The sequence below is a fragment of the Microcaecilia unicolor genome, chromosome 6 (assembly GCF_901765095.1).
Source record: "Microcaecilia unicolor chromosome 6, aMicUni1.1, whole genome shotgun sequence".
NCBI lineage: Eukaryota > Metazoa > Chordata > Amphibia > Gymnophiona > Siphonopidae > Microcaecilia > Microcaecilia unicolor.
Genome location: NC_044036.1, coordinates 85,686,638 through 85,704,584, shown reverse-complemented (window position 1 = coordinate 85,704,584; position 17,947 = coordinate 85,686,638). Strand labels below are relative to the sequence as shown.

The following is a 17,947-nucleotide window of genomic DNA, read 5'->3' as shown; positions in this document are numbered from 1 at the left end:
CTTTAGGTAGAAACGACGGCACCGTCCTGATTTGACACCCCTGCTTCAGAAAACTGCAAAAAAAGGATCTCTGCAAGACAAAGCCTGAATTTCAGAAATCCTCCTAGGCGAAGCAATGGCCACCACCAACACTGTCTTAAGTGTTAGGTCCTTCTCAGAAACCTTATTCAACGGCTAAAACGGTGGGGCCTGGAGGGCTCAAGGTACCACATTCAAAATGACACGCCGGGCACAGCTCCCGCAGAGGAGGCCGAAGCCAAAGGGCCCCGCACAGGAAACAAGACCACATCAGAGTGAGCTGCTAAAGAGAAACCGTCCAGTTTGCCCCTAAAACAAGCTAGCGAGGCCACCTGCACTTGAAGGGAATTATATACCAATCCCTTTTGATGACCATCCTGAAGGAACTCCAGAATAAACGGAATGTCCTCCTGAAAAGGCGATTCAGCACGCAAAGCACACCACGCCGAGAAAGCTTTCTACATTCGTGCGTACGCTGCTGAAGTAGACTGCTTCCGTGCCCCCAAAAGAGTGGCAATGACTGGTCCTGAAAATCCCTTCTTCAGCTGCTGCCTCTCAATAGCCAGGCCGTAAGAGCAAAGCGGGAGGGATTTTCCATCTGAACTGGCCCTTGATGCAGCAGATCGGGAGTCACCGGAAGTCGCAATGGTGGCTCTGAGAGTGCTTGAACAAGATCCGCATACCACGGCCGTCGGGGCCAGTCTGAGGCCACTAGAATGACTGGCCCGCGATGCCGCCCTATGTGGCAAAGAACTCTCCCTATCAGAGGCCATGGAGGAAAAACATACAGTAGCTGTTCTTCCGGCCATGGCTGGAGAAGAGCGTCCAATCCTGCAGATCCTGGCTGCCGTTTGTGGCTGAAGAACTGGGGAATTTTGGCATTGCAAGCCATGGCCATGAGATCCATTACCGGTCTTCCCCAACGTTGACAGATCAGCCGAAAAGCAGAGTTTGACAGCGTCCATTCCGCTGCGTCCAAAAGAGTCCGGCTGAGAAAATCCGTTTGAACATTGTCTTGGCCCGCAATGTGCGCTGCCGACAGACTCTGAACATGCGCTTCCGCCCATACTAGAAGACGAGACACTTCCACTGCCAAGGGAAGACTACGATTGCCCCCCTGCCGATTGATGTAGGCCACCGCCGTGGTATTGTCCGAGAATACACGAACCGCCTGCCCCTGCAGAAGGTCCTGAAAACTCCGCAGCGCATTCACGACTGCTTGCAACTCAAGACGATTTATCGGCCAAGTCGCTTCGAGAGGAGTCCACTATCCCTGGGCTACTCAAAGACAATGGGCTCCCCAGCCCGCAACGCTGGCATCCATCACAACTACCACCCAATTGAGAGACGCCAGAGAAACACCCTTCTGCAAAAATTGGCTGACTGGAGCCACCATGCGAGACTGTCCCTGGCCCGGCTCAACCAAGGAAGGCGTTGTTGGTAATCCAGCAACGTCGGCGACCATCTACTCAAAAGGAAATTCTGAAGAGGCTGCATGTGAGCCCTTGCCCATGGAATGACCTCCAAGGTCACCGTCATGGAACCGAGGAGCTGAACATAGTCCCACACTCTGGGAGCGCAACAACGCAATAAGGTCCGTAACCTGAGAAAGCAATTTGATCCTTCGCCCCTCGGGGAGAAACACCTTCCTCCGCTTCGTGTCGAATTGCACTCCAAGATACTCCAGACTGAGTAGGAACCAAATGACTCTTGTCCATATTGACCACCCAACCTAAGGATTGCAACACCGCAATCACTCGGTCGGTGACCACTCAACTCTCCTCTGCTGTCGTCGCCCAAATCAGCCAGTCGTCGAGATATGGATGCACTCGAATCCCCTCCTTCCGCAGGAATGCCGCCGCCGCCACCACCACCACCATGACCTTGGAAAAAGTGCGTGGAGCAGTGGCCATTCCCAAAGGAAGGGCACAAAACTGGAAGTGCTGACCCAGCACCGCAAATCTGAGAAATCTCTGATGGGGCTGCCAAATGGGAATGTGCAGGTAAGCTTCCCTCAAATCGAGAGCAGTCAAAAACTCGCCTGAACAGCAGCAATAACTGCCCTTAATGTCTCCATGCGGAAGTGACAAACCCACAAAAACTGGTTTACTTTTCTGAGATCGAGAATAGGCCGAAAAGCCCTCCCTTCTTTGGAACCACAAAGAAGATGAGTACCGACCTGTGCGCCTTTCAAGAGGAGGAACAAGCACGATAGCCCCTATCCTTAGCAGGTCTCGCAAACACTGCAAAACCGCTGTCCTCTTGGCCCGTGATACACAGCGGGACTCCAGAAAAAAAGTCTGTGACGGGAGAGAAGAATTCTAGCTAGTAACCTTCTCGCACCACATCGAGAACCCACTGGTCCGAAGTAATTCTGGCCCACTCTGGAAGAAACAGAGAAAGCCGACCACCGATCTGCTCTCCTCCCGAGTGGACCTGCGCCTCATCATTGGGAGGCCCGAGAAGGAGCCCCTGACGAGAGGGGGGTCCAGCCGGACGCTTCTCGTTGCGAAAGGAAGAACGCTGCCCAAACGAGGATGCCGAAAGGCTGCGTTGGACCGCCCCGGGCGATACAGTCGCGTCTCTCTGAAACGTGACCTTGAGGCTCCCTGCCTCGAAGTAGACTGGGTCTATCCTCCGGAAGACGCTGAGATTTGGAATCCCCCAAATCTTTAACAATCTTTTCTAGGTCTTCCCCAAAAAGCAATTTCCCTCGGAAAGGCAATTTAATGAGCAGTTGCTTAGAGGCCATATCTGCAGCCCAATGACAGAGCCACAGAAGACGCTGAGAGGAAACGGTCAAGGCCATGAGTTTGGCCGAAGCACAGACCAAATCATACAAGGCATCCGCCAAGTACACCAGCCCAATATCCATCAGCGACATCTGAGGAGTTTCCGGCATATCAGACTCCGAAATCGAATCCATGACAGAATGTAGCCAACTGAGACAAGCTCTAGCCGCCGAGGAACTACAAACAGAAGCTTGAAGTGTCAAAGCGGCCACCTCAATGGCACTTTTTAAAGAGGCCTCTAGCAGGCCCTGCTATCGCTTCGGGGGAAGACACCCTTACCAATTTGGGGCTTGAAGTATCACTCTCCCCTCCGGATCATCATCCTCCGCTGCTCCCTGATGAACGTCCTTCCAGGCGAGACCTGCCCAACCCGGAAGTGGAATCGGGTATGGTCGTCGATCGAGGAACAGGAGAGACGAGTCTTACAGGAGGCCTGGGTGGAAAAACCCAGGCAGAGCATGGCGCTCTGAAAAACAGATTTGCAGCAGTGACTCTGGAGAGCATTTGGGAAGCTCTCCAGAGAGTGGAGTTGACGACTACCAAATCTGCTAATGACATTACTGCTTTAGTAAGTACTGTTGAAAATGTAAAACTCTCTTTTACTACATATAAACAAGAAACCACAGAGCAGTTAACTGTTGTTAAAACAAGAAATCTCCCAGCTACAAGGGATATCAACCTCAGTTGTTAAAGATAATTCTACAATTCATCGTAGACTTGAACAGATAGAAAATTACAACAGGAGGCTAAATTTACGATTTTTGAATTTTCCTATGGAATTAGGGATTAACCCACAAGACGCCTTCAAGACGTATGTTTTAGAGGTACTAAACTTTACCCCAGAGACTATTCCTCCGCTGGATAAAATATTCTACATACAAACAAGAAAAAAATCAGAGGGAGATTCCTTGCAAGCATTACCATCAGTAAATAGAGATGAAGGATTGAACATGTCAGAGATATTAGAAACTACTTTAAATGCAGAATCAGAAAGAACGACTTTAATAGTGACCTTTATATTTCAACAAGATTTGGAAGCGGTAAAACGTATGCATTTTAAGAAGATGCAAGTGCCGTTTCAAAGGAAAAAGGTCTGGATGTACCCGGATATAACCAAACATACACAAGAAAGGAGAAAACTTTTTCTCTCTATGAGAACAGAAGTAGTTAAGCTGGGAGCTTCTTTTTATTTGAACTACCCATGCAAATGTGTTATTAAATATACGGGGCTAAAATATATTTTTTATCATCCGGAACAACTTAAAGCGTTCATAGATATGAAAACAATTGGAATCATCGTCAACCCCCAGTTTTGATGATATAATTTGAATATAAAGATCGGATTGTCGTGTTAAGCTTATTTCTCTGTGTCTTAATAATGCTATATAATGTCTTCTATTTCCTTACATGCTCCCGCCATTATTTTTGGGGTCTAAAGAAGAAAAATTCTTTTCTACTTATTGCTTTCTTTTAATATAACATTTTTCGATCTGTATTTCCTTTCAAGTGTAAAAGCTTGTTAATTAGTAAAATGAATAAAAAAAAAAAAAAGAGGCCTCTAGCCGTCTGTCTTGCATATCCTTAAGTGCCACACCACCTTCCACTGGAAGAGTAGTCTTCTTCGTGACCGCCATCACCAGGGCATCCACCCTAGGCAGAGCAAACTACTCTAAAGGGTCCGCTGAAACCAGATAAAGTGGCCACTTTCAGCCCCCCATCCGGATCCGCCCACTGGGCCGAAATCAACTCTTCAATAGCTTTATGTACCGGAAAGGCCTTTGAAGGTCGTCTGATACTAGGCATCTTGGGGTTGGACCGCCTGAGAAGCTGCAAGCTCAGGGTCCTCTATATTCAGGGCTTCCAGCGCCTGAGAGAGAAAGGAGGCCAACTCTTCCTTATGGAAAATCCTCACGGCGGAAGAGTCCTCCAGTTGGTCAGTGAGGTCACCGTCCTCCACCCCTGTCTGCTCCGAGAGAGCCACCACGGAGGAAGCTGCAGGCGACCATATGCAGGACCCCTCCTAAGACCCCAAAGAAAGCCTAGGCTTTTTAAGGGAGGAGAAATCACAAATCTCTTGGTTACCCCCAGACCCCCTGAAAGGGGGGCAAGGCCCATTTCAACAAAAACGCCTGATGGGAGTAGCAAAATAAACTCTGGCGTAAACCCCTCCCCCGCAACGGATGAGGTCGCAGCCATGGCACCTGCACCACCTCCCCTCTATCAGCGGGGAAGCTTTGCCCAAACCGCTACTGGAGCCAGCTCCGCAACCGATTGCAAAATGCTGCGAGAATCACCAGGCTCCGGGTGGGAAAGCACGCTCTCGGGGTGGGGGGGGACCACCGCTCCGTGGAGTCCCGCAAAATCAGTGCACCCCGCGCTGCAAAGGCCTGCCGCCGGATGCCATTTTCCGCTGCCATCGCCCGCCCCCGAACAGGAACCCAGCAGGACTTACCCCGGACCGGGAAAGCGCGGGAACTGACAGCTGAGCCGAAGAAAAAAAAAAAAAATTTCTCAGACTCCACTTCGAGGCAGGCTCAGACAAGCAGGCAACAGAAAACAGGACTCAAAGCAGTAACACAAACCTGCTCTCAGCAAAAACACACTTCCCTGTGCTTCTCTTAAATAAATTCTATGGTTCTTTTCTTTTTTTTTTTTTAGTGAGGAGGCAGAAACAAACAGGGAAGGAAAGGAACAGCAAAAGCCTGTTCAGAGGGAATTTGAGGTGCAGCAGGGACCAGCAACTGTGTATGCTGCCAAAGGGACACCACCAGTCCGCCAACCCTGGCTCAAACTGGCCACCGGCCCAGGAGCACCCTCAGAGGCCTTGGGCCCAGGAGCTGAAGAAAAAGCCGTCCACCACCTGCTAAGATAGAGACATACTGACTGAGGGAGGAGCTGGCCGTCTGGTATCACTGCCTTTAGTTTGTTTATCTCTATCGCCATCTGCTGGTAGGCGGACTTAACCCACTAGTTCCTGGATTCATCTGCTGCAAGTGACAAGGAAAAAACAATTAGTGCTACAAGGTATAAGAAGCTCAATCAAATTCCACCTCAGTAAACCTCCCCACCCCCAAATTTAAAAAAAAAACCAAAAACACACCCCTACCCAACTGTGCATCCAAAATAGCTATACTCACAAGTTCACAGTGCAAATCAGAGTATTCAAGACTTTGGTCACACACCTTTTTAAATTGTGGGGGTTTGGAGAGCAGTCTTATATGGCAGAGCTATGCAATGCTTCCACATCCCCATGATTTATAGTGCTACTGGAGATCAGGCCCTCCAGCTACTGCAGATAAACCCACTGCAGAAGCAGCCATGTCCAGGCGCTCTCCACATGAACAAGTGGACTTCGCAGGTAGAACTGGCTTTATGCTACACAGCATGGCCCTTTATTTTAAAATAAGGGCTTAAACATGCTCAGAAATTTAAGATCTTTGAAACATTTTCCTAAAGTTCCTACTTAGCAACTCAGCATTATCAGCGAAGATGCTGTTATACTGAACCTTATTGAGTTTCAAATAGCAGCAGACTGCTATCTGTAATACAGCACTAACAACTAACGCTAGCTGACAGAAAGCAGGGATCTACCTACAGAAGGTATATCCTTAATTGTGAAACTATTTTCAAGCCTAAGGAAAAAAGGCAGAAGCTTTTTTTTTTTTTTTGAAAACCCCAATTTTACTTACAGTCTACTCTCGAGAATTCACTCTTCCACAGTCAAAAGTGAAACTAACACACATGACCAAAAGGATCGCACGAGGTTTGAAAGGTACAGAACAATGTGGGATTTATTACTCTTTTATAACTACATTTCATATTAAAATGTAAACAAAAAACTGGGCCCATTAACTTACAGTATGTAGTAACAAAAAGGGAATGTCTGTATTTTCTGCACTAAAAGACAGGTGCTTAGCCTTTATAATCAGCCCACCGAGAGACAAAGTACAATAAAACAGCATTTTCTCATGCAGTGCCTGATGAAAAGTTAATTCATGAGCTTTTCGTTTTACACGTTTTCTGTGCCATAAAATCACATAACTTAACAAGCAGGTACCATTCTGTATTGCCTGATAATACAGCATAAAGGTGATGGCAACCCTACAAAGAGCTTATCTGATGCAAAGGTATCTTTCTTCCACTGTGCACAAAGAGGAGATAGAGCAAAGCTCACCTAGTCTGCACACTAAAAGGGAAACTAGGAGAAAAAGGAAGAACAAATGAATTATATTTAAAAGTTTGATAGAAAGGCAGCTTTTAGCATCTCATCCCCATGACTGTTCTTTTCCATTCATTACATTAAAAGGGGCAGTGGGGAATACATTTAGATTCAATCTTTCAGCTACCATATTCCGAGACCTCGTCCTCCTTGCTGAGGAAGACAAAAAAGAAAGGTCTCACCAAGTCACAAGTTTCAGATAAGCATATTGAAATGATGGAACAGCTGAATGCCTTTGTTGAAAATCTGTCAACAGACTGGTTGATCTGATTTCTGGAATAATTCCCTCTGGAAAGTCTATATTAAAGCATCCAGGAGAGAAGTTGGCATTTGGCTCCTTTTCTTCAGAAGTCAAAATCCCCTTTCCCTTGTTTATCCCTGGATTCTGCCCAGGCTTTATTGATGGTTCTCTTCATCTCGTCATCACCATCATCATAGATTTTCTTCAGAACATTCATCAGCCCAGCACTGGGATCCGCATCAGTATCAAAAGAAGGCTTTCTGTGGAAGAAGCAACAAACCAAAAATCAAGGCATGCTTTCTGTTAAGTCAGTAAGGTTTCAGATAGGGATCCGCATACTATTAACAGAAGCCCAAGTACAGTGCATTTAGACATCAACTTGTCTAAGCTATTTAAAATTATAAGGTTGTAACATTTACTGTTCCCTGACTGCAGCTGGCAAGTTCACTGGCTCCCTCTCCTGGTTTATGTAACCATGTTTAAACCATGTTCATGACATGGTTCACTCTGTTCTATCACCACCATGACTGGCATTACCTCCCTATTTTGTTTACTCTTCCAAGCCAGATAAACCGTTTAAAAAGCTTTTAGTTCTCATCAATCAACAGCTCATGAGAACACACACTTTACAGCAAACTACACTGCAACTCAAGGTTGCATTCTGTCCCTAAATTCACAATCTGCACTACCACCAACCAGTAAACTGTCAGACCAGAGAATAAATGTACCAAGAATTTAACCCTATAGACAAAATGAGAAAAAACCCTTAAGCTTCTCACATACATCTAGTAATGCTGTGAGCTAACATTTAGACAATGAAAGTTAGAATATAGATACAATAAATTTTACATTTGGAGAAGCAGAAGAATAAAACCTGACCAGCCAATAATTTATTTTTTTTTTTAAGGCAGATGAGAGCATGCACAGCAAAGTACAAGAGAAACGCAGAAGAGTCATTCCGTGTCAAGTGGACCAATTTTAAAGGTCGTCCCCACCTCACCATCTCAGATTTTGATGAAATTTGGTACATAGTTTCTGTATGATAAAAAACTAAGCTGTGCAAAATGTTAGTTCAAAAGACTAAAAATTGGAGGTTCTAGGGGACCTCAAGTAAAGGGTTGCAAAATGTCGCCTGAGCAAAAATGACATTTTGGGCCAACTTCCAGAAGCTGTAAAACTGGAAGTTTTAGTAATACAAGGGGGATATTTGGAGAACCTGTACTACTTTTAGGGCTTAATGAACTGGCAAAACCCCATGTTCCTAGTCCTCTTACGTTTTGAATGGTTTAGGCTCAAACTTTGCCAAAAAAACGGCAAAAATCAATTTACAGCGATGTTGAGGCTGCTGTAGTTTCTAAACTAGTTGGCCTTTCAGGTTGATTTTTGGTAGGTGTACTAAATGCACGGCTGTAATGAGGCATTCCAATTTGCAGCACTTTCCTTCAAGTGGTTGAAAAATTATAAGCGTTCAAAGTTGGTATAAAAAGCATTTTTGCCCATTTTGGGCTATCTTTGATGCCCTTGATCTCCAGTGGGACAGCTTCAATATTCTCTCTTTTAGCACTGAGGCAGCCATGGGCATAATATATATAAGAAATCATATTAAGGGTTAATTCTGTTTAAAGGTGCTCAAATACTATTTTAAATTCTCAGCCCTGCAAATGAAGAAATGCCAGATGGTTCATATTATTTCAATGTCTAGCTTGCCGAGCAAAAGGTTAAAAAGGTCAGAGACAGGAATTTCTTTCACCCTTGTGAATGATGAATGCTAGCTCAACATCTGTATACTATTAGGCATATTGAATAGTTTTGCAAGCAGGCATGAGCCAGACATATGACACATTGTAGTTTAAGGAATAGGCTGAAATATTATTTAGAAGTTCTTGATATTTAGAATATGTTTTATAAGGATGCTTATTTTAGAATATGTTTTATTCTGTAATTTCTATGTAGAATATTTGTTCAATTCTTTGTCTGACTTTCTAAGCAAGGACTGCAGTGAAGAGGCCAACATGTGTTTTAAGTTATCTGCAGTTCTGGCTGGTTCAATGTATAAGCTGATAGGTGAAAGAGGTCAGGACTAGTCAGCTCTCTTCTCCTTGATTAATTATAGGTAAAATGTAGAAATGGTCTTGAAAGTAATAACCTGATATGTATGCTATTAAGTAAGATTGGCCCTTGACCCCTTTAATGAATGCCAGAGTTTAGTTAGCAGTTAGTACTAGGAATATGAGAATAATAAATGTAAGAATATCCATTATCCTCTAAGGGAACCCAGGTTAAGCTATAGATGAGAAATCAATCATAATAACATGCAGGAGTTCTGGAGACCAAATGTCTGGTGTAAGGGGCCCCAGGTCACAGGTCAGTTTAGGATGTCTGGAACCTATGTAACTGATATTTGTATAGAACTGATTGGTTGAGGCAAGGTAATCAATCTATTCTTTAACCAATTGGAGAGTAAGGGGGCTAGGCTAGGCTAGATAGAACTGTATTTAAGTGGGAGAAGAAGCAGGTTACGTCAGAAGGAGCTCAGAAGAAAGAGAAGGACAGAAGGAACAGACAGAAGAAGGAGAAGACAGCATAAGAAGAGAAGCAGCTGAGACAGAAGCCACAAAGACACAGAGAGCTGAGAGAAAGACACAGAGAGCTGAGAGAGAGACAAAGAGAGCTGAGAAAGAGAAGAAGAGACTTAATGCTGATGTTCTACTTTGTTTGCTGGCAAATAAAGAAGATTTCTCTCTCATTCTGGTGTGCTGTCTGACTCCTGAAGTATCATAAATTCATGCATCAATTCCTGCAACAATTCTTGGTGGCAGCGGTGGGATTCTGAATCCTGCATTAATCCCAGCACCCAACTGACTGGAGAACATTCGCCGGGTATGTATTTTGTATTCTGTATTATAATTCTAGCTAGAAAGTTGTAAACCAGCCCCTCAAAAATTGGGGGAAGGAGAGCCTGATCAACTCTCAGCGAAGGCCCTAGTACCTTCTAGTCTAGTGGAGATTAGAAGCGAAACCGCTTAAGCTTATCTGTATCTGAGAAATCTGAAATTGTTGGGTGGGATTTTCTGTATGGAATGTGTGATGCGTGAATGTTAAACGAGTGCGGACTTCTTATAGCTGCGTTTCCAATTAACGCGAGTTCAATTGGCCAGCGACGGAAGGAAGCGATTGCTGTCTGTCTACCTAGTGTCTCGAGAGTGCGGACCCCTTACTGCACTTTCAAAATTCCCCCCCCCCTCTTTGTGTGTTGTAACTGTAAGCATTATGGGTGGGACATCATCTAGACAAATTGCTACCCCCCTAGATTGTATGCTTAAGAATTTTAAAAAAGGATTTTTAATTAATGACTATGGACAGACTTTAAGCTCAAGTACTTTAAGAACCTTGTGTGAAGTTGAGTGGCCATCTATGGGAGTGGGGTGGCCCCCTAGTGGCAGCTTAGATATTGAAGTAATCCGGAAGGTCTACAGCATAGTTGTAGGAGAACCAGAATATTCTGAACAACTCCCTTATATAGATTCCTGGGATAGCCTTGTGACTGACCCTCCCTCTTGGTTGAAAACTTATATGGGATCCCCAGTAAAATTCATGTTAGGCCGTGCTCAAAGAAAGATTAGAAAATCTAAACTAGAAGAGGGAAAGAGCCCTAGGAAGCCTACCACCCAATCGGTGGCTTCCGCCCCTACCCTGTCTGAGAAACCCATACTCTCTGATGACCCCTCAGATCTTGAGCCACCACCTTATGGCCCATTGTTGGGGTTCCGTGCCGCCCCTAGAGATCCACGCCGCCCAGCCCAAGCTTCTCCAGTACAGGCTTCTCCGGATAGTTCCTCCCCCACTGTGCGAACCCCACCACATCCTAGGTTGGACTTTTCAGCCAGTCTCTACCCTCCTCTGCCACATCCTTCCCTGTTAACCTCCGAAGACCCGCTTTGGGCTCCACTCCCTGACTCCTCAACTCCTGACAGCCCAGCCTCTCCTTCTAATACCCCTCCCCACTCATCAGGGGCCCGGCATCCCTTTCAATGGACTGACTCACCTGTGACCACCTCTCAGTCTATGAGTACCCCTCCCCATCCCTCAGGGTTTCAACCTACCTCCCCTGAATGGGTTAGACCTGCTGCAATCACCTTTGAGCATGATAGGAGGGTAGCTCCTAGCTCTACCTCAGATTCCATTCCCACCTCCTCGAGAGTTCTGCCACTCCGTCAGGTAACTACCACTCGACCGGATCCTAATAATCAGGGTCAGGTTATACAGGCACAGGCCTATCAGTATGTACCCTTCACAACCACCGATCTCCTGAATTGGAAGACGCATTACCCCTCTTATACTGAAAAGCCTCAGGCAGTGGTGGACCTAGTGGCTAGCATTATGGCCACCCATAACCAAACCTGGACTGATTGTCAACAACTTCTCCTGACCCTCTTCACAACTGAGGAGAGGCGGAAGATTTTGCAAAATGCTGAGGCCATCACGCGAGCGCGTGCCCCCGAGGGGACACAGAACCTAGAGGAATGGGTTAGAGCTCGGTTTCCTCGCGCAGCTCCAGTTTGGGATCCAAATAATGGGCAGCACTATGAACTGTTGTCTGGCTATTGCCGGGACTTGCTGGAAGGTATGAGGAAAGGCATAAAGAGGCCCATTAATCTGGCAAAGGTCTCTGAAATTCTCCAAGGGGCAACTGAATCCCCTGGGGCCTTTTTAGAGCGACTAATTGAAGCCTACAGAACATACACCCCATTTGATCCTGAAGCCCTAGAAAACCAGAGAATGGTGAATAGCGCATTGGTGGCCCAGAGTATGCCAGATATCCGGAAGAAGTTGCAGCGTCAAGAGGGATTCGCAGGGATGAATACCACCCAGCTAATTGAGATCGCAACCAAGGTTTTCATTAATAGAGATCAGGAGGTGCGTCGAGAGGCTGACCGGAAGATGCAGAAGAAGGCCGACCTTTTAGCGGCAGCCATTACTAATTCCACCCTTAATCGAGGTCGACCTCTAGCTAATGGGAAGCCAAAGTGGGACCCCGGACCACCAGCCAGGCCCCGAGATTCCTTCAATCAATCCCGGCCAAGGGGGGAGAATCCCAGACCAAGATTGGAGAGGGATCAGTGTGCCTACTGTAAGGAAAGAGGGCACTGGAAAGATGAATGCCCCCAGAGGCGCCAGGGACTGAGAAGGGGACCAGGAGATTGAGGAAGCCGAGGCCGAGTTCGAGAGGGAAGATATGAGCCTCCTGAATCTGACATCATCGGGATAGCCGAGATGGCAGAATGGGACGAATAGGACAGACCGGGTTCCTACAAACTGGTCAAGTTAACTATAGGGAGCCGCTCAATTCCATTTATGATTGATACAGGAGCTGAACATTCTGTTGTGACGGAGCGATTAGCGCCTGTGTCTGGAAAAACTGTCCGAGTGGTGGGAGCCACGGGGGTGCAGAACCGGAGGCCCTTCCTGACGACCCGTAGATGCCAGTTAGGCTCACACACAGTCACTCATGAATTCCTGTATATGCCAGACTGTCCAATCCCTTTGTTAGGTCGAGACCTGCTGTCCAAGCTTAGGGCCCAAATTTCCTTTGACTCTGATGGCCAGACTTCGGTCTCCTTTCGGCCCCCGATATCCAGCCCTAAGGGTATTGAGTTTCTGCTGCCCCCTTGAAGAAGAATGGCGGCTGCATCAGTCGCAGGGCCAAGTTGACCTACCCCTGGCAGACAGCTTTCAGGTCAGTGGGGTATGGGCAGAAGATAATCCCCCAGGGTTGGCCCGAAATATTCCTCCTGTCCATGTAGACTTACTTCCAAATGCCCGGCCAATCCATCTTCGCCAATACCCAATTCCCAGAAAGGCTCTGGAAGGGATCCAAGCACACCTGAATCGTCTGTTATCCCATGGAATTATTCGTCCTTGTCAGTCTCCATGGAATACGCCACTGTTGCCAGTTCAGAAGCCAGGGACTGAGGACTACCGGCCAGTCCAAGATTTACGGGTGGTTAACAAATCCACTATTTCATTACACCCTGTAGTGCCTAATCCATATGTCCTGCTAGGATTGATACCTTCTGGAGCTACCCATTTCACGACACTAGACCTAAAAGATGCCTTCTTTTGTATTCGGGTGGCCCCCGCCAGTCAACTGCTTTTTGCCTTTCAATGGGAAAACCCAGTAACAGGAAGGAAGCTTCAGTATACATGGACCCGCCTGCCACAGGGGTTCAAGAACTCCCCCACCATTTTTGGGACTGCCCTAGGACAAGACCTTAAGACTTTTAAATCTGAGCCTTCCAGGCGAGTTTTACTCCAGTATGTAGATGACCTCCTGATTGCAGCAGTGACCCAGGAAGAGTGTTTTGAGGCTACCAGAGAATTGCTGGAGTTACTCTTGGATGCAGGCTATAAGGTCTCACGCTCAAAGGCCCAACTTTGTCAGTCAGAAGTGAAGTATCTGGGCTTCTGTATTTCCCAGGGAAGTCGGAGACTGGATGTCAGTAGGAAGCAAGCAGTTGCTGCAATTCCCCAACCCAAGTCCAGAAGAGAAGTTAGGGAGTTTCTGGGAGCAGCTGGATTCTGCAGAATTTGGATTCCAAATTTTGCATTGATGGCGAAACCCCTTTACCAAGCCACAAAGGGGGGTGAAAAGGAACCATTTGAATAGGGACCTACAGCTCAACAATCCTTCATTGCCATAAAGAAAGCCCTACTCCAAGCCCCTGCGTTAGGCCTTCCTGATGTGGAGAAACCTTTCTCACTGTATGTCCATGAGCGACAGGGGGTTGCTCTGGGAGTGTTGACCCAGATGATGGGATCCTGGCAGAGGCCTGTTGCATACCTGTCTAAACAGCTGGATGGAGTGGCTAAAGGATGGCCAGCCTGCATGAGGGCCATTGCAGCAACAGCCTTACTGGTCCAGGAAGCTGACAAGCTGACCTTGGGGCAAGAACTGGTTGTTAAAGTCCCCCACGCAGTTCTTACCCTCATGGAGTATAAGGGCAACCACTGGTTTACAAATAACCGCATGGTTAAGTACCAAGTTAGTTTGTGTGAGAATCCACGGATACACCTGGAAACAGTGGCTACATTTAATCCCGCCACTCTTTTGCCAGCATCTGAGGGACCTCCGGATCATGATTGTATCCAAACCATGGATGAAGTGTACTCCAGTCGACCAGATCTTAAAGATGTTCCGTGGAGGGACCCAGATGTAATTTATTTCACAGATGGAAGCAGTTACGTGGAGAACTCTAAGCGATTGGCAGGCTATGCTGTGGTGACAGAAGACAAGGTGATAGAAGCAAGAGCCCTGCCCCAAGGAACTTCAGCCCAGAAAGCAGAACTTGTGGCCCTCATACGAGCTCTGGAGTTAGCAGCAGGACTGGTAACCAACATTTATACTGATTCCAAGTATGCCTTCACAACTTTACACGCTCATGGAGCTTTGTATAAGGAAAAGGGACTCATAAATGCCGCAGGCCAACCTGTTAAGTATGGACCTGAAATACTTCAGCTGCTAGAGGCTGTGTGGGCCCCTAAGAAGGTAGCTGTTATTCACTGCAGGGGACACCAAAGGATAGATACTCCAGTGGCCCGAGGGAACCGCCATGCTGATCGGGTGGCCAAGGAAGCTGCTCGAGGACCCCCAGCAAGTACTGTGACTCCCCTGTTCCAAATTCGACTGCAAGAATGGACACCTATGTATACCCAAATGGAAGAGAAATGGGCTCAAGAGGAAGGTGCAGTAAGGAGACCTGATGGCTGGTTACATCTCCCTGATACCAGAGTTCTGGTGCCACGCCACCTAGCTTGGCCTGTAGTGTCTCAAGCTCATGACCTATCGCACTTAGGGAAAACAGCACTAGCCCGCCTACTCAGTCGAGTAGTGGTGCTGGAAGGATTGGATAGTCTGGTTGCCACTGCCTCAGCCCGATGTACTCTCTGTGCCCAGAATAATGCCCGTCAGGGACCCCGTATTCCACCAGGAGTTCAGTCTAGGGGACTAACACCCTTTGAGTCCCTAGTTATAGACTTCACAGAAATGCCCAGGAGCGGTAGGCTCCGATACCTCTTGGTCATGGTCTGTACATAAGTACATAAGTACATAAGTACATAAGTAGTGCCATACTGGGAAAGACCAAAGGTCCATCTAGCCCAGCATCCTGTCACCGACAGTGGCCAATCCAGGTCAAGGGCACCTGGCACGCTCCCCAAACGTAAAAACATTCCAGACAAGTTATACCTAAAAATGAGGAATTTTTCCAGTCCATTTAATAGCGGTCTATGGACTTGTCCTTTAGGAATCTATCTAACCCCTTTTTAAACTCCGTCAAGCTAACCGCCCGTACCACGTTCTCCGGCAATGAATTCCAGAGTCTAATTACACGTTGGGTGAAGAAAAATTTTCTCCGATTCGTTTTAAATTTACCACACTGTAGCTTCAACTCATGCCCTCTAGTCCTAGTATTTTTGGATAGCGTGAACAGTCGCTTCACATCCACCCGATCCATTCCACTCATTATTTTATACACTTCTATCATATCTCCCCTCAGCCGTCTCTTCTCCAAGCTGAAAAGCCCTAGCCTTCTCAGCCTCTCTTCATAGGAAAGTCGTCCCATCCCCACTATCATTTTCGTCGCCCTTCGCTGTACCTTTTCCAATTCTACTATATCTTTTTTGAGATACGGAGACCAGTACTGAACACAATACTCCAGGTGCGGTCGCACCATGGAGCGATACAACGGCATTATAACATCCGCACACCTGGACTCCATACCCTTCCTAATAACACCCAACATTCTATTCGCTTTCCTAGCCGCAGCAGCACACTGAGCAGAAGGTTTCAGCGTATCATCGACGACGACACCCAGATCCCTTTCTTGATCCGTAACTCCTAACGCGGAACCTTGCAAGACGTAGCTATAATTCGGGTTCCTCTTACCCACATGCATCACTTTGCACTTGTCAACATTGAACTTCATCTGCCACTTGCACGCCCATTCTCCCAGTCTCGCAAGGTCCTCCTGTAATCGTTCACATTCCTCCTGCGACTTGACGACCCTGAATAATTTTGTGTCATCGGCGAATTTAATTACCTCACTAGTTATTCCCATCTCTAGGTCATTTATAAATACATTAAAAAGCAACGGACCCAGCACAGACCCCTGCGGGACCCCACTAACTACCCTCCTCCACTGAGAATACTGGCCACGCAATCCTACTCTCTGCTTCCTATCTTTCAACCAGTTCTTAATCCATAATAATACCCTACCTCCGATTCCATGACTCTGCAATTTCTTCAGGAGTCTTTCGTGCGGCACTTTGTCAAACGCCTTCTGAAAATCCAGATATACAATATCAACCGGGTGGGTGGAAGCATATCCTACAGTCACTGAGAAAGCCACAGAAGTAGCTCGAGCCCTCCTTAGGGATGTCATCCCCAGGTATGGACTGCCCCTTGCCATAGGTTCAGATAATGGGCCCGCTTTTGTTGAAGCTACACTTCAGGCCCTGTCCCGCGCATTGCGCATTACCTGGAAATTGCATTGTGCTTATCGTCCCCAGAGTTCAGGGCAGGTTGAGCGGGCAAACAGAACCTTGAAAAATAGCCTAGCAAAGATTTGTCAGGAAACCCAACTGAAATGGCCACAGGCACTGCCACTAGCCCTCTTCCGCCTCCGATGCACTCCAACTAAAGGAACAGCCCTCTCTCCCTTTGAAATTGTGTATGGGAAGCCCCCAGCCATTTTGCAGGGAATTAAGGGAGACATAGGGATTTTAGGGTCTGCCCAGGTACAGGAGCAGGTAGCCCTCTTGGGCAAGATAATTTCTGAGCTTCAGTCTTATGTGAGAGAAATAAACCCTGTCCCCTTCCAGGCTCAGGTACATTCCTTCCTGCCAGGGGATAGAGTTTGGGTGAAAGACTGGAGGCTCCAGCCTTTGGGGCCCCGATGGAAAGGACCTTTTACTGTTTTGCTTTCTACCCCTGCAGCTGTGAAGGTCGCAGGGATTACTCCATGGGTCCATTGGTCTCGAATTAAGTCTGCTGACCAGACTGAGCCCAGCACGGATCAGACGGAGCCTAGACAGTGGAGAGCAGAAAGTGATCCAGCGGAGCCATTGAAGTTGCGCTTGACCCGAACCAAAGAATCTACTAGCTGAAAAGAAGGGTCAACTGCATACTGCAGGAGCGGCTGAACTTCGGCTTCACACTGAGACTCTTTCTGTCCAGATTCTGGCTTTCTTGGAATTTGAGAGCTTGATCCTTGTCAGTTGAGGGTCTATCCCAACTGGTATAAGAACTCAAAGACTGAGAACATTATATGAGAGTAATCTGTGATTAGCACAGACTGTTGAAATATTATTGCTTAATTAGTTTGCTGTATTTGTTTTAGATTAGGAAGAAAGAAAATGTTAGTAGTTTGGATGCTTTTGTTGTTTTCTACTCCTTGCCTCCTTGTTCCTAAAACCCCAACTCGCTCCAACCTTTGGTTACACTCTGTCCAGGAACTAATTAGCCAGGCAAAGATTACTTCCCCTTGTATTGTGTGTTCCCGATTTTCTCCTTATACCACAGATGTCCCAGCTGTTCCTGTCCCTGTGCAACTCCCAGCTCTTATACCTCCCTACTTTTCGAGTTCAGGCCCTTGGAGCCAGGATTATACTTGGTGGTCC

At 46.9% G+C, this 17,947-nt stretch overlaps 1 protein-coding gene across 1 annotated transcript in view; it reads right to left on the bottom strand.

Moving 5' to 3' along the window:
• Positions 1 to 6,582: 6,582 nt before the first annotated feature.
• Positions 6,583 to 17,947, bottom strand: part of CACYBP (calcyclin binding protein) — a 57,936-nt gene continuing 46,571 nt past the window's right edge. The window contains exon 6 of the mRNA XM_030206302.1: positions 6,583 to 7,530. Coding sequence (XP_030062162.1) covers positions 7,374 to 7,530 — 157 coding nt within the window. The 3' untranslated portion in view covers positions 6,583 to 7,373. The remainder of the gene's footprint in view (positions 7,531 to 17,947) is intronic.